This window comes from Trachypithecus francoisi, unplaced genomic scaffold, assembly GCF_009764315.1.
Source record: "Trachypithecus francoisi isolate TF-2019V2 unplaced genomic scaffold, Tfra_2.0 Lachesis_group8, whole genome shotgun sequence".
In the NCBI taxonomy this organism is placed as follows: Eukaryota; Metazoa; Chordata; class Mammalia; order Primates; family Cercopithecidae; genus Trachypithecus; species Trachypithecus francoisi.
The window spans coordinates 460,229-475,952 of record NW_022681473.1 but is presented as its reverse complement, the minus strand read 5'-3'; the positions used below and the strand labels follow the sequence as shown (position 1 = coordinate 475,952).

The 15,724-nt window shown below is 51.2% G+C and overlaps 1 protein-coding gene and 1 long non-coding RNA gene across 2 annotated transcripts in view; one reads left to right on the top strand and one right to left on the bottom strand.

Annotated features, from left to right (window-relative positions):
• DEAF1 (DEAF1 transcription factor) overlaps positions 1-13,272 on the top strand; it is a 50,756-nt gene extending 37,484 nt beyond the window's left edge. Inside the window, exon 12 of the mRNA XM_033203987.1 lies at positions 12,843-13,272. Within this exon, the coding sequence (XP_033059878.1) occupies positions 12,843-12,947 (105 nt within the window). The 3' untranslated portion in view covers positions 12,948-13,272. The remainder of the gene's footprint in view (positions 1-12,842) is intronic.
• Positions 13,273-13,387: 115 nt separating this feature from the next.
• LOC117079845 overlaps positions 13,388-15,724 on the bottom strand; it is a 29,688-nt gene continuing 27,351 nt past the window's right edge. The window contains exons 2-3 of the long non-coding RNA XR_004435631.1: positions 13,768-13,876; positions 13,388-13,662 (exon numbers count right to left, since the gene is read on the bottom strand). This is a non-coding gene — a long non-coding RNA (uncharacterized LOC117079845). The remainder of the gene's footprint in view (positions 13,663-13,767; positions 13,877-15,724) is intronic.

The window sequence follows — 15,724 nt, the reverse complement described above, 5'->3', positions numbered from 1 at the left end:
TTTTATTCAGTTGAAAATATTTGCCGTGTGATTTTTTTCTGTGACCTGTGAGTTATTTGGAAGTGAGTGCTGGGTTCAGGAGTAGATCTAAAAAAGAAATAGAAGTATACTAATTTCAAATATTTGTGGATTTCTTTTTTTTTTTTTTTTTTTTTTTTTGAGGCGGAGTCTCGCTCTGTCGCCGGACTGGAGTGCAGTGGCCAGATCTCAGCTCACTGCAAGCTCCGCCTCCCGGGTTTACGCCATTCTCCTGCCTCAGCCTCCCGAGTAGCTGGGACTACAGGCGCCCGCCATCTCGCCCGGCTAGTTTTTTTTGTATTTTTAGTAGAGACGGGGTTTCACCGTGTTAGCCAGGATGGTCTCGATCTCCTGACCTTGTGATCCGCCCGTCTCGGCCTCCCAAAGTGCTGGGATTACAGGCTTGAGCCACCGCGCCCGGCCTTATTTGTGGATTTCTTAAATGTACCTTTATAATTAATTTCTACTTTAATTACATTGTGGTTCAAGAACATACTTAGTATTTTTCAGTACCTTTAAATTTATTGAGATTTGTGTTAGGGCCTAGCGTATGGTCTTATGGAGAACGTTGCTTATATATTCTGCTCTGTTGGGTGGAGTGTTAGATAGATATCAGTTAGGTTGGTTAATACTATTGTTCAACTCTTTCATATTCTTGCTGATTTTCTCTACTTGTTCCACCCCTTATTTAGAGTGAAGTGTTGAACTTGTCAGCTATTAACTGTTGAATTATCTGGTTTTTTTTTTTTTTTCTTTTTATCTTTTTGAGACGGAGTCTCACTCTGTCGCCCAGGCTGGAGTGCAGTGGTGCGATCTTGGCTCACTGCAACCTCCACCTCCCGGGTTCACGCCATTCTCCTGCCTCAGCCTCCCGAGTAGCTGGGACTACAGGCGCCCGCCACCACGTCCGGCTAATTTGTTGTATTTTTAATAGAGACGGGGTTTCACTGTGTTAGCCAGGATGATCTCGATCTTCTGACCTCATGATCCACCTGCCTCAGCCTCCCAAAGTCCTGGGATTACAGGCGTGAGCCACCACGCCCGGCCGAATTATCTGTTTTTATCTGCAATTTTGCCTGTTTTTGCTTCATTTATTTTGGGACTCTGTTGTTAGGTGCATATATGTTTAATTTATAATTATTGTGTCTTCCTGATGAATTAGCTCTTTTATCATTATAAAACATCCTTCTTTGTCTCAGTAAGTTTTTTATTTTTATTTCTTTTTTTTTTTTTTTTTTTTTTTTTTTTTTTTTTTTTTTTTTGAGACGGAGTCTGGCTCTGTCGCCCAGGCTGGAGTGCAGTGGCCGGATCTCAGCTCACTGCAAGCTCCGCCTCCCGGGTTCACGCCATTCTCCTGCCTCAGCCTCCCGAGTAGCTGGGACTACAGGCGCCAGCCACCTCGCCCGGCTAGCTTTTTTGTATTTTTCAGTAGAGACGGGGTTTCACCGTGTTAGCCAGGATGGTCTCGATCTCCTGACCTTGTGATCCGCCCGTCTCGGCCTCCCAAGTGCTGGGATTACAGGCTTGAGCCACCGCGCCCGGCCTTATTTGTGGATTTCTTAAATGTACCTTTATAATTAATTTCTACTTTAATTACATTGTGGTTCAAGAACATACTTAGTATTTTTCAGTACCTTTAAATTTATTGAGATTTGTGTTAGGGCCTAGCGTATGGTCTTATGGAGAACGTTGCTTATATATTCTGCTCTGTTGGGTGGAGTGTTAGATAGATATCAGTTAGGTTGGTTAATACTATTGTTCAACTCTTTCATATTCTTGCTGATTTTCTCTACTTGTTCCACCCCTTATTTAGAGTGAAGTGTTGAACTTGTCAGCTATTAACTGTTGAATTATCTGGTTTTTTTTTTTTTTTTTTTTTATCTTTTTGAGACGGAGTCTCACTCTGTCGCCCAGGCTGGAGTGCAGTGGTGCGATCTTGGCTCACTGCAACCTCCACCTCCCGGGTTCACGCCATTCTCCTGCCTCAGCCTCCCGAGTAGCTGGGACTACAGGCGCCGCCACCACGTCCGGCTAATTTGTTGTATTTTTAATAGAGACGGGGTTTCACTGTGTTAGCCAGGATGATCTCGATCTTCTGACCTCATGATCCACCTGCCTCAGCCTCCCAAAGTCCTGGGATTACAGGCGTGAGCCACCACGCCCGGCCGAATTATCTGTTTTTATCTGCAATTTTGCCTGTTTTTGCTTCATTTATTTTGGGACTCTGTTGTTAGGTGCATATATGTTTAATTTATAATTATTGTGTCTTCCTGATGAATTAGCTCTTTTATCATTATAAAACATCCTTCTTTGTCTCAGTAAGTTTTTTATTTTTATTTCTTTTTTTTTTTTTTTTTTTTTTTTTTTTTTTTTTTTTTTTTTTTGAGACGGAGTCTGGCTCTGTCGCCCAGGCTGGAGTGCAGTGGCCGGATCTCAGCTCACTGCAAGCTCCGCCTCCCGGGTTCACGCCATTCTCCTGCCTCAGCCTCCCGAGTAGCTGGGACTACAGGCGCCAGCCACCTCGCCCGGCTAGCTTTTTTGTATTTTTCAGTAGAGACGGGGTTTCACCGTGTTAGCCAGGATGCTCTCAAACTCCTGACCTCGTGATCCGCCCGTCTCGGCCTCCCAAAGTGCTGGGATTACAGGCTTGAGCCACTGCGCCCGGCCCAGAAGTTTTTATATTAAAATTTATTTTTTCTGGCTGGGCACGGTGGCTCATGCCTGTCATCCCAGCACTTTCGGAGGCTGAGGCAGGTGGATCGCCTGTTAGAAATTTGAGACCAGCTTGGCCAACATGGTAAGACCCCATCTCTACTAAAAATACAAAAATTAGCAGGGCGTGGTGGTGCATGCATGTAATCCCAGCTACTAGGGGGGCTGAGGCAGGAGGATTGCTTGAACCTGGGAGACGGAGGTTGCAGTGAGCCGAGATTGTTCCACTGCACTCCAGCCTGGGTGACAGAGTGAGACTCCGTCTCAAAAATATATATATATTTTTCTGATAGTAGTATAGACACTCCACCTGTCTTATGGTTAATGTTTGCATCTTTTGTTTTTGAGACAGTCTCACTCTGTCACCCAGACTGGAGTGCAGTGGCATGATCTTGACTCACTGCAGCCTCTACAGATACACGCCCCATGTCCAGCTAATTTTTTGTATTTTTAGTGGAGACGAGGTTTCGCCATGTTGCCCAGGCTGGTCTCGAACCCTTGGACTCAAGTGTTCCACCCCCTGCTTGGCCTCCCAAAGTGCTGGGATGACAGGTGTGAGTTGCTGCACGCAGCCTGCATCTTTTTAGAAAACATCTTTTTGGCTGGGTGCGGTGACCCACAGCAGTAATCCCAACACTTTGGGAAGCCAAGCGGGGAGGATCACTTGAGCCCAGGACCAGCCTGGCCAACAAAGCAAGACCCTGTTTCTATTTTTTAAATAATATATAAATAAACAAACATCTTGTTACTTCTAATTTGTGTCCTTGACTCTTTTTTTTTTTTTTTTTTTTTTTGAGACGGAGTCTCGCTCTGTCGCCTGGGCTGGTGTGCAGTGGCTGGATCTCAGCTCACTGCAAGCTCCGCCTCCTGGGTTTACGCCATTCTCCTGCCTCAGCCTCCCGAGTAGCTGGGACTACAGGCGCCCGCCACCTCGCCGGCTAGCTTTTTTGTATTTTTCAGTAGAGACGGGGTTTCACCGTGTTAGCCAGGATGCTCTCAAACTCCTGACCTCGTGATCCGCCCGTCTCGGCCTCCCAAAGTGCTGGGATTACAGGCTTGAGCCACTGCGCCCGGCCCAGAAGTTTTTATATTAAAATTTATTTTTTCTGGCTGGGCACGGTGGCTCATGCCTGTCATCCCAGCACTTTCGGAGGCTGAGGCAGGTGGATCGCCTGTTAGAAATTTGAGACCAGCTTGGCCAACATGGTAAGACCCCATCTCTACTAAAAATACAAAAATTAGCAGGGCGTGGTGGTGCATGCATGTAATCCCACTACTAGGGGGGCTGAGGCAGGAGGATTGCTTGAACCTGGGAGACGGAGGTTGCAGTGAGCCGAGATTGTTCCACTGCACTCCAGCCTGGGTGACAGAGTGAGACTCCGTCTCAAAAATATATATATATTTTTCTGATAGTAGTATAGACACTCCACCTGTCTTATGGTTAATGTTTGCATCTTTTGTTTTTGAGACAGTCTCACTCTGTCACCCAGACTGGAGTGCAGTGGCATGATCTTGACTCACTGCAGCCTCTACAGATACACGCCCCATGTCCAGCTAATTTTTTGTATTTTTAGTGGAGACGAGGTTTCGCCATGTTGCCCAGGCTGGTCTCGAACCCTTGGACTCAAGTGTTCCACCCCCTGCTTGGCCTCCCAAGTGCTGGGATGACAGGTGTGAGTTGCTGCACGCAGCCTGCATCTTTTTAGAAAACATCTTTTTGGCTGGGTGCGGTGACCCACAGCAGTAATCCCAACACTTTGGAAGCCAAGCGGGGAGGATCACTTGAGCCCAGGACCAGCCTGGCCAACAAAGCAAGACCCTGTTTCTATTTTTTAAATAATATATAAATAAACAAACATCTTGTTACTCTAATTTGTGTCCTTGACTCTTTTTTTTTTTTTTTTTTTTTTTTGAGACGGAGTCTCGCTCTGTCGCCTGGGCTGGTGTGCAGTGGCTGGATCTCAGCTCACTGCAAGCTCCGCCTCCTGGTTTACGCCATTCTCCTGCCTCAGCCTCCCGAGTAGCTGGGACTACAGGCGCCCGCCACCTCGCCCGGCTAGATTTTTGTATTTTTTAGTAGAGACGGGGTTTCACCATGTTAGCCAGGATGGTCTCGATCTCCTGACCTCGTGATCCGCCCGTCTCGGCCTCCCAAAGTGCTGGGATTACAGGCTTGAGCCACCGCGCCCGGCTGTGTCCTTGACTCTTAAGCATTCCCTTAGAGACAGAATGTGCTTGGATCTTAGGTTTTAATCTAGTCTGATAGCCTCTGCTGTTGTTGTTGTTGTTGTTGAAACGGAGTCTTGCTCGGTGGCCAGGCTGGTGTGCAGTGGTGCGATCTCGGCTCACTGCAAGCTCTGCCTCCTGGGTTCACCTGCCATTCTCCTGCCTCAGCCTCCCATGTAGCAGGGACCACGTAGCAGGGACTATGGGCGCCCGCCACCACGCCTGGCTAATTTTTGTATTTGTTTTAGTAGAGACGGGGTTTCACCGTGTTAGCCAGGATGGTCTTGATCTCCTGACCTCTTGATCCGCCCCCTCGGCCTCCCAAAGTGCTAGGATTACAGGCGTGAGCCACCGCACCCAGCGTTTTTTTTTTTTTTTTTGAGACAGCGTCTCACTCTGTCGCCAGGCTGGTGTGCAGTGGCACTATCTCAGCCCACTGCAAACTCAATGTCCTGGGTTCAAGTGATTCCCCTTCCTCAGCCTCCTGAGTAGCTGGGATTACAGGCGTGCACCTCCAAGTCCAGCTAATTTTTGTATTTTTTTTTGAGACGGAGTTTCGCTCTTTTTGCCCAGGCTGGAGTGCAATGGCGCAATCTCAGCTCACTGTAACCTCCACCTCCCGGGTTCAAGCGATTCTCCTGCCTCAGCCTCTCGAGTAGCTGGGATTACAGGCATGCGCCACCATGCCTGGCTAATTTTTGTATTTTTAGTAGAGACGGGGTTTCTCCATGTTGGTCAGGCTGGTCTTGAACTTTCGACCTCAGGTGATCCACCCGCCTCGGCCTCCCAAAGTGCGGGGATTACAGGCGGGAGCCACCGTGCCTGGCCTAATTTTTGTATTTTTAGTAGAGATGTGGTTTCTCTGTGTTGGTCAGACTGGTCTCGAACTTCTGATCTCAGGTGATCCACCCGCCTTGGCCTCCCAACGTTCTAAGATTACAGGTGTGGGCCACCGCACAGGCAGTAAGCTTGTTTTGTTTTTTGAATTTGAGAGAGTATCGCTGTGTCTCCCAGGCTGGAGTGCACTGGTGTAATCTCGGCTCACTGCAACCTCCACCTCCTGGGTTCAAGGGATTCTTGTGCCTCATTCTCCCGAGTAGCTGGGACTGCAGGAGGGCGCCACCAGACCCGGCTAATTTTTGTATTTTTAGTAGACGCAGGGTTTCACCATGTTGGTCAGGCTGGTCTTGAGCTCCTGACCTCAAGTGATCCGCCCACCTCGGCCTCCCAAAGTGCTGCGATTACAGGTGTGAGCCACTGCGCCCAGCCTTTTTTTTTTTTGAAGTGGAGTCTCGCTCTGTCACCCAGGCTGGAGTGCAGTGCAGTGCAGTGGCACAATCTCAGCTCAGTGCAGCTACCGCTTTCCGGGTTCAAGCAATACTCCTCCCTCAGCCTCCCAAGTAGCTGGGATTACAGGCACCTGCCACCATGCCCGTTTTTTTGTTGTTGTTTTTTGTTTTTTGTGATACAGTCTTGCTCTGTCTCCCAGGCTGGAGTGCAGTGGCACAATCTCAGCTCACTGTAGCCTCCGCCTCCCAGGTTCAAGTGATTCTCCTGCCTCAGCCTCCCAAGTAGTTGGGATTACAGGCATGCGCCACCATGGCCAGCTAATTTTTGTATTTTTTGTAGAGATAGGGTTTTGCCATGTTGGCCAGGCTGGTCTTGATCTCCTCGACTCAAGTAACCCGTCCACGTTGGCCTCCCAAAGTGCTGGGATTACAGGCATGAGCCACCTCTCAAAACCTAATCTACTCATGTTTAATGTAATTATCGATGTGAGTGGATTTGTGTTTATATTTGCAGTTTATGTCTCATGTCTTGCTCCTCTGTTCTTTCACTAACTTCTTTTCTGTTAAATGTGTATTTTCTAGTGTACCAGTTCTTTTGTTGAACAATTTTAAACAGTATCTTTTCCGTTATGAGTTACCTTCTTACTGCTATAGGTATTATAATATACATTTTTATTTATCTCAATTTCAGTGGGAGGATAGAATTTCCTCAAGCAGAGAAAGCGTACTGCAGAGTACGAGTATATACATTTCTGGCAGAAACTTTTTGGGCCCCAGTATAAGCACTCACTGAGCTCCTTTCACCAACAAAATGAACACATCTCGTTCTTTTTTTTTTTTTTTTTTGAGACGGAGTCTCACTCTGTCACCCAGGCTGGAGTGCAGTGGCGCAATCCTGGCTCACTGCAAGCTCCGCCTCCCGGATTCACGCCATTCTTCTGCCTCAGCCTCCCAAGTAGCTGGGACTACAGGCGCCCGCCACCACGCCTGGCTAATTTTTTTTATATGTTTAGTAGAGACAGGGTTTCACCGTGTTAGCCAGGATGGTCTCGATCATTCTGGGATTACAGGCGTGAGCCACCACGCTCGGCCACATTCCGTTCTTTAAAAAGCTGCCTTCCAGCCAGACCTCCAGCCCTGACCACCCTGTCTCCAAGCCTCCCTCAGATCTTGTTCTTTAAAAAGCTGCCTTCAGCCGGGCATGGGGGCTCACCTCTGTAATCCCAGCACTTTGGGAGGCCGAGGCAGGCGGATCACGAGATCAGGAGATCGAGACCATCCTAGCTAACACGGTGAAACCCCATCTCGACTAAAAATATAAAAACTTAGCTGGGCCTGGTGGCGGGCGCCTGTAATCCCAGCTACTCGGGAGGCTGAGGCAGGAGAATCGCTTGATCCCAGGAGGTGGAGGTTGCAGTGAGCCGACATCGCACGACTGCACTCCAGCCTGGGTGATAGAGTGAGACTCCGTCTCAAAAAAAAAGGAAGTTTAGTTTTAAATTCATAACTTCAAAATTATATATGATAGGAAGTTGAAGTCCTCATATTCTCACCCCTTAGAGATAACAAAAATTTGGTGTTTGGTTGTCTAATGTCTTATTTTTATTTATTTAGTTAGTTTTGAGATGGAGTCTCGCTGTCACCCAGGCTGGAGTGTAGTGGCATGATATCTGCTCACTGCAACCTCCACCTCCTGGGTTCAAGCAATTCTCCTGTCTCTGCCTCCCAAGTAGCTGGGACTGCAGGTGCACACTACCACACCCGGCTAATTGTTTGTATTTTTTGTAGAGCTGGGCTGTCTCCATGTTGGCCAGCCTGACCTCGAACTCCTGACCTCAGGTGATACGCCCACCTCTGCCTCCCAAAGTGCTAGGATTACAGGCGTGAGCTACTGCACCCGGACTCTTAACATCTTACTCTTTTTTTTTTTTTTTTTGAGATGGAGTCTCACACTGTTGCCCAGGCTGGAGTGCAGTGGCCGGATCTCAGCTCACTGCAAGCTCCGCCTCCCGGGTTCACGCCATTCTCCTGCCTCAGCCTCCTGAGTAGCTGGGACTACAGGCGCCCACCACCTCGCCCGGCTAGTTTTTTGTATTTTTTTCAGTAGAGACAGGGTTTCACCGTATTAGCCAGGATGGTCTCGATCTCCTGACCTCATGATCTGCCCGTCTCGGCCTCCCAAAGTGCTGGGATTACAGGCGTGAGCTACTGCGCCCGGACTCTAACATCTTACTCTTAAAAAGCACTGATAGGTCAGGTGTGGTGGCTCATGCCTGTAATCCCAGCTCTTTGGGAGGCCGAGGCAGACGGATTGCTTGAGCCCAGGAGTTTGAGACCAACCTGGGCAACATACATGAGACTCCATCTCTACAAAATATGAAAGAATTAGCTGGTGTGTGCCTGTGGGAGACCAACCTGGGTAACATACATGAGACCCCATCTCTACAAAATACGGAAGAATTAGCTGGTGCGAGCCTGTGGTCCCAGCTACTTGGAAGGCTTAGGTAGGAGGATCCCTTGAGCCGGGAGAGGTTGAGGCTGCGGTGAGCTGAGGTGACTCCAGTGCACTCTACCCTGGGCGAGAGAGCACGACCCTGTCTGGAAAAAAAAAAAAGCAGTGATAATTTTAAAAATTCATTATAGAGGACTTGGTGTGTACACAAAAGTATACACATGAGTTTATGGGTGTTATGAAACCCTAACAGGAACCCCCTGCACCCAGCACCCACCTGAAGGAAGCCAGCCTTGGGGGCCAAGCTCTGTGTGATCCAGCCCCTCCTGGGCCTGGGGGCCATCGGCTGAGGCGTGTTTCTGGCACCCGCGCTCTTTATGCTTTCTCCACACATGCGCGCCTGTAGACAGGGCACCTCTGCAGTCCCCACAGCAGGGCCTGTTCCCAGGACGGTCTGGGGGCTCTGGGCATTTTTCTCCACCCAGCCCTGGTGTCCTGCCTGTGGCCTGCTCCCAGCACCGCCCGGACTGAGTCACCTCCCTGCTGTGGTGCCAGCACTTTCTTTTAACCCTTAACTTTGAAAAATGTGACACGTGGCCGGGCGCGGTGGCTCAAGCCTGTAATCCCAGCACTTTGGGAGGCCGAGACGGGTGGATCACGAGGTCAGGAGATCGAGACCATCCTTGCTAATACGGTGAAACCCCGTCTCTACTAAAAAAATACAAAAAACTAGCCGGGCGTGGTGGCGGGCGCCTGTAGTCCCAGCTACTCGGGAGGCTGAGACAGGAGAATGGCGTGAACCTGGGAGGCGGAGCTTGCAGTGAGCTGAGATCCGGCCACTGCACTCCAGCCAGGGCGACAGAGCGAGACTCCGTCTCAAAAAAAAAAAGAAAGAAAAGAAAAAGAAAAATGTGACACATGCACATGAGTGGGATCGCCCAGGAGAGGCCCGTCACCCTCACCTGTGTCAGCTGCTTTAGCACCTGCCCTTCCGGCTTGTCCGGGACGACCCCGTCTCTTTGGGCTGAGGGCTAAGCATTTTAAAGCAAGTCCCATGCATCATTATTTTCATTTGTGAGGCCTCGATCACTGTAAGTCAGATTTGGATTGTTTCTTAATTGGATTTTTAGTCACTGTTTTTATTTCACGACTTACTTATTTTTGGTTTTTGTTTGTTCGTTTGTTTTTGTTTTTTTTCTGTTTTTGAGACAGAGTCTGGCTCTGTCACCCAGGCTGGAGTGCAGTGGTGCAATCTTGGCTCACTGCCACCTTCACCTCCCGGGTTCAGGTGATTCTTCTGCCTCAGCCTCCCTAGTAGCTGGGACTACAGGTCCGTGCCACCACACCTGGCTAATTTTTGTATTTGTATTTTTATTTATTTATATATTTTGAGACCGAGTCTAGGTCTGTTGCCAGGCTGGAGTGCAGTGGCATGATCTTAGTTCACTGCAACCTTTACCTCCCGGGTTCAAGCAATTCTCCTGCCTCAGCCTCCCAAGAAGCTGGGACAACAGGTGCATGCCACCACGCCCAGCTAATTTTTGTATTTTTAGCAGAGATGTGGTTTCACCATATTGGTCAGGCTGGTCTTGAACTCCTGACCTCGTGATTTGCCTGCCTCACCCTCCCAAAGTGCTGGGATTACCGGCATGAGCCACCATGCCCAGCCTATTTTAGGTTTTTTATAGACAGGGTCTCGCTTTGTCACTCAAGCTGGAGTCCAGTGGTGCCATCATGGCTCACTACAGCCTTGACCTCCTGGCTCAAGTGATCCTCCTGCCTCTGTCTCCCAAGTAGCTTGGACCACAGGCATGAGCCACCACGCCCAGCTCATTTTAACACTTTTTTTTTTATAGAAATAGGGTCTTGCTATGTTGCTCAGGCTGGTCTCCAACCCCTGACCTCAAGTGACCTCAGCCTCCCAAAGTCATTGTTTTTAAACTCTGTGATGTTGGCTTTTATCATTTATTTGTATCAGGCACTTTCACTGTTACCTTCTTGTGAATTTAACCATTGTTTTCTGTTTTTCGAAAACTAAAACACTAATTTCTAATTCTGGCTTTTCAGATAATGATTTTTTTTTCAAAAGTATTTTAACATTATACTGTAAGAAGCATCACATTGATGTTTAAGATGGAAAAATTTGCTTTAAAAAAGAACTCAGTATGTCTGATTTTTAAGTCAACCCTGGGCATTTGCCTCTTTGCTTGGAGAACTTGATGGAAGCTTCGGTAGTCTGTCCCTCCGTCTGCGCAGGCCCCAGGCAGTGGCTCAAACCTGCAGACCAGAGAAGGAAGCATCTAGAACTCCTGGGGCCTTATCCGGGGCCCACATCCTCTCAGTGGGGGCAGCTCCCATGAGGGGTGCAGGCCCCTCGCCCCACACAGAGTCTGGGCAGGAACCGGAACCCTTCCTGGTTGCCCCGGAGTGGAGGCCAGGGAGGGGCGGGCGGTGGGTCTGCACCCAATGCAGCGGTTTGCTGATGTGTGTTTTCATGCCATGTAGATTTATAGTCTGTTACCAGGTAATTTTTTTTTTTATGAGACGTAGTCTCACTCTGTTGCCTGGGCTGGAGTGCAGAGGCACAATCTCAGCTCACTGCAACCTCCACCTCCCAGATTCAAGTGATTCTCGTGCCTCAGCCTCCCATGTAGCTGGGATTGCAGGCGTGCGCGACCACAGGCGCCTAGTTTTTGTATTTTTAGTAGAGATGGGGTTTTGACATGTTGGGCAGGCTGGCCTCAGGTGATCTCCTGATCTCCTGGCCTCAGGTGATCTGCCCACCTCAGCCTCTCAACATGATGGGATTACAGCCCTGAGCCACTGCGCCCTGCCTGATTTTGCTTTTTTATTATAATCAGCTGGAATTCTGCCCTCTAGGGAATAACCCTGTCACCATTTGGATGCATTTATTTCTGCTCTGTATGTTACATATGTACCTATCACGCCCTCGTGCACGGAGCTGCCTCTGTCTGACAAGGCCGCCTCAGCTTCAGCACCTGGCGCTTCCTTTAGACCTCTGCTGTGTTCCGAGGTGCTTGAGGTAGCAGGGAGGTGGGGCCTGGTTCAGTGTGCTGACCTCACCCAGCTGTGACTTCTCCCAAGCACCATCCCCCACTTTCTCTCTGCAGAGCCCCTCTGCAGCCGCAGAGTGGTTCCAGTTTGCTTTTTCATCTTTGCCATTAAAAACAGAACTGGGGCCGGGCACAGTGGCTCACACCTGTAATCCCAGCACTTTGGGAGGCTGAGGTGGGCAGATCCCCTGAGGTCAGGAGTTTGAGACCAGCCTGACCAACATGGTGAAACCCTGTCTCTACTAAAAATGTAAAACATTAGCCAGGTGTGGTGGCGGGCACCTGTAATCCCAGCTACTAGGGAGGCTGAGGCAAGAGAATTGCTTGAACCCTGGAGGTGGAGGTTGTAGTGAGCTGAGATTTCGCATTGCACTCCAGCCTGGGCAACAAGAGCAAAACTCTGTCCCAAAAACAACAAGAAAACCCACAGAACTTGATCGTATATTTAAATGTTTTTCTGCATGTCTGATATTTTTTGTTTACATCCCTAACACAAAACAACTGCTTTGGAGAGTCTTACCCTGGTTTGTTGCTTGACTTTTATTTTGATACAGAGTTGTTCTCTCCCACGGGCTAGAGTGCGGTGGCACCATCTTGGCTCACTGCAACCTCTGCCTCCCAGGTTCAAGCAGTTCTCCTGCCTCAGCCTCTCGAGTAACTGGGATTAGAGGTGCCTGCCACCATGCCCAGCTAATTTTTGTGTTTTTAGTCGATACGGGGTTTTACCGTGTTGGCCAGGCTGGTCTCGAACTCCTGACCTCAGGGGATCCACCTGCCTGGGCCTCCCAAAATGCTGGGATTACAGGCGTGAGCCACCACGCCCCACCTGTTGTTTGCCCTTTGATCCAATTCCTCAAACCAAGAGAGTGTGGGGAAGGCTGTATTGGAGCAGAGGCCATCAGAGTGTGAGCATGCGGGCACTGGGGAGGGCATTCTCTCAGCACCCCCAGGTGAGCTCACAGGGGGCTGCACCCTCTGGGGTGAGGGGCCTGGGGTCCACCTTGGGGACTCTGCTCTAAGGCCCTGCTGCACCCACTGACCCCACGGACATGGGTGTGTCCTCCCTTCCAGGACTGGAAGGATCACCAGCACATATGTGGCCAGTCAGCAGCTGTCACGGTCCAGGCAGACGAAGTCCACGTGGCTGAAAGCGTGATGGAGAAGGTGACCGTGTGAGGCTCCATCGGCCGCCCTGGGAGCTGGGACCCCTCGCACTCCTGTGAGGCTTTTGCAGGTCGAAGGCCCCCCTGAGGACTCTGGGGGGACGTTGAGAAGAGGGGTGTGGGAAGGTAAAGAAACTTGCTGGACAAGTTATTAACACACTTTAAGCGAATGGTGCCCTGGGGAGCGGATTCCCCCCGCCTGGGCCCCCCGCCCGCTCGCGGAGAGATTTTTTATCCCTGGGATCATGAGCGTCCAGTCTTGCCCACAGGGCCTGTGCTGCGACGCGTGTACATACGTGTTGTGTCTGTCAATAAAGTGTAAATAAGGTCTCCCTGCCCCACGCGGGCGGCCGGTTTCAGTGCCAGCCCTCGGGCGTTTCCTCCCCTTCCTCCTTGTGCAGGTGGGAATCCCAAGCCTACCGCATCTCCAGTGCATGGGGCAGCGCGGCCAGGCCGGAGCCCTGGCGTCTGGTGGCACCTGTAGTCCAGGAGGTCTTCATTCCTTCTGTTCCACGAGAACCTCGTGGCTGCTGGCAAGTGCAGCAGGCCTGCGGCCCTTCCCGCCAGGTTTCTGTGCACCCGGTACCCTCCTGTGCCCAGGCTTCCTGAGCGAGCCCGACGGCCTAGTGCAGCCTGTTCAGTCCATGTGGACAGCTTGGTGGCCTCGGTCCAGGGATGCACATGCGGAGCCTCATGGCCTCCTGGTCTCCCGCTTGTTTCTCATGGCCCTGGTGCCAGGTGGAGGAAAGAGAAAGGACTGAAGCCCACAGGGGGCACAAGGGGACATGTCCAGCGTGTTTGGGCACTGGGCTGGGCCTGGACATGGGACCCACCTGCCCTTCTGACTGAGAGCTCTGCTGGAGAAGCATCACTTGTTCTGGAAGCTTCTGCTCTCATGGCCTGTGTTCTCTGCACACTGAAGGCTCCACGGCTGTGGCTGCACTGGGGCAAGAAGGTACAGACTCAGCAAAAGCTCAGCAGGCACCTGGGGTGGACTGGCAGCGCCAGGAGGAGCCTGCACCAACGATTCTGATGTTTGCCTCTGAAGCGCTTTCTGCACCAGCTGGAGCTGTACGAGAGGCGGCCAGAGTCCCCCTGGAAGGGGCTGTGCACGGGGGCAGGGCTCACTGGCTCTGGGGGCCCTGCAGAGGACCCCCCACCATATTTTGAGTCTCTGGGTTTCTCAGGACCACCTGGTTTATTCTGGTTTTCTCTCTTTTTTTTTTTTTTTCCTTTGAGACAGTCTCACCCTGTCACCCAGGCTAGAGTGCAGTGGCACAATCTTGCCTCACTGCAACCTCCGCCTCCCAGGTTCAAGCGATTCTCCTGCCTCAGCCTCCTGAGTAGCTGGGATTATAGGTGCCCAGCACCACACCCGGCTAGTTTAGGAATTTTTGGTAGAGACAGGGTTTCTTCGTGTTGGCCAGGCTGGTCTCGAACTCCTTTCCTCAGGTGATCCACCCACCTCGACCTCCCAAAGTGCTGGGATTACAGGCGTGAGCCACTGCCCTGGCCTATTTACTTAGTAAAGTCTCCACCCAGCCGGGCCAGGCCCCACTGATGTTTCATCCTCCTGCTTAGGCGCATTCCGTGCTGCCCCATTGGTGCTGCCAGTGAGCAGTGGAGGCTGGAAGAGGTGTCTGGCCTGCTGCAGCACGCACTCCAGATGCTGCCCTCACCCCGCCTGTCCCTCCTGCCTCCCCCACCGAGATGCTGTCCCTCCTGTCCCTCACCTCACCTGTCCCTTCCTCTGACCCTCACCCCGCCTGGCCCTTCCTCTGAGACTCTACACTGAGTGGCTTTTCGTCCAACCCAGCAGGGCCCACCATTGCTACAAGGTGGAGGCATCTTAGAGGCTCTGCTTGGCCTCCGCACTGTCCAGGCAGGCGGGCCGTGGGTTGACCTCCGTGAGGCAGGAGGGCTGGGCCTGCTCCTTGGGGTTTTAACCAACATAAAGGTGGCAGGGAAGTGAGGACCTGCACCTCTTAAGAAGAATCCCCCAAAGCTGAAAACACCAGCATCTCTGTGCGGAGAGCACAGCCGCAGGAAGTGGCCAAACCCCCGCCTGGTGGGGAAGGTACCGTGGGAGCCCTTGTCACAGTGACCCCTACCAGTGGTGATGCACCTGGCCGCCTGCAACCAGGTTCTGCAGGAGTGGAGTGGGGGTATTCCCTGGAATTGTGGGGGCAACTTACTCTTCCCCGATTTTCCGTAAAATGGAAGCCGGAGCACCACACATCTCTTGGGATCCCAGGTTCCCACAGCTCCTCCTTTCCAAGCCTGGGAGGGTGATGGCCAGAGGTCGCCCTGCCCCAGGGCTGTCAGCACCCCCAGGACCCGAGATGTGTGTGCACCTCCCGTGGCCTCCAGCACTGTCAGTGAGGCATGTGTGGGGCCGTGGGTCCTGGGACAAAGCTGGCGGGAGCCCCTCCTTTACTCTCATGGGTGTCCGACAAGAATCCATTGTGACTCAGTCTGTTCCAGGGGCTGGCTGGGACAGGCTGGTCCTGGGAAGTAGGTAGTCAGGGAAGGTGTCCAGGAGGAGGCAGCCGCTGCAGCCGTGACAGAAGTACGTGGTCAGCAGACGGGACAGGGCAGCTGCACTGAAGTTGTAATTGGGCTTGGTCGTCTCTCCACCCAATATTTATTTTCTTTTCTTTTTTGAGACAGGGTCTCACCCTGTCACCCAGGCTGGAGTGTAGTGGCGCGATCTCGGCTCACTGCAGCCTTGACCCCTTAGCTTTAAGGGATCCTCCTGTCTCAGCCTTCCGAGTAGCTGGGATTACAGGT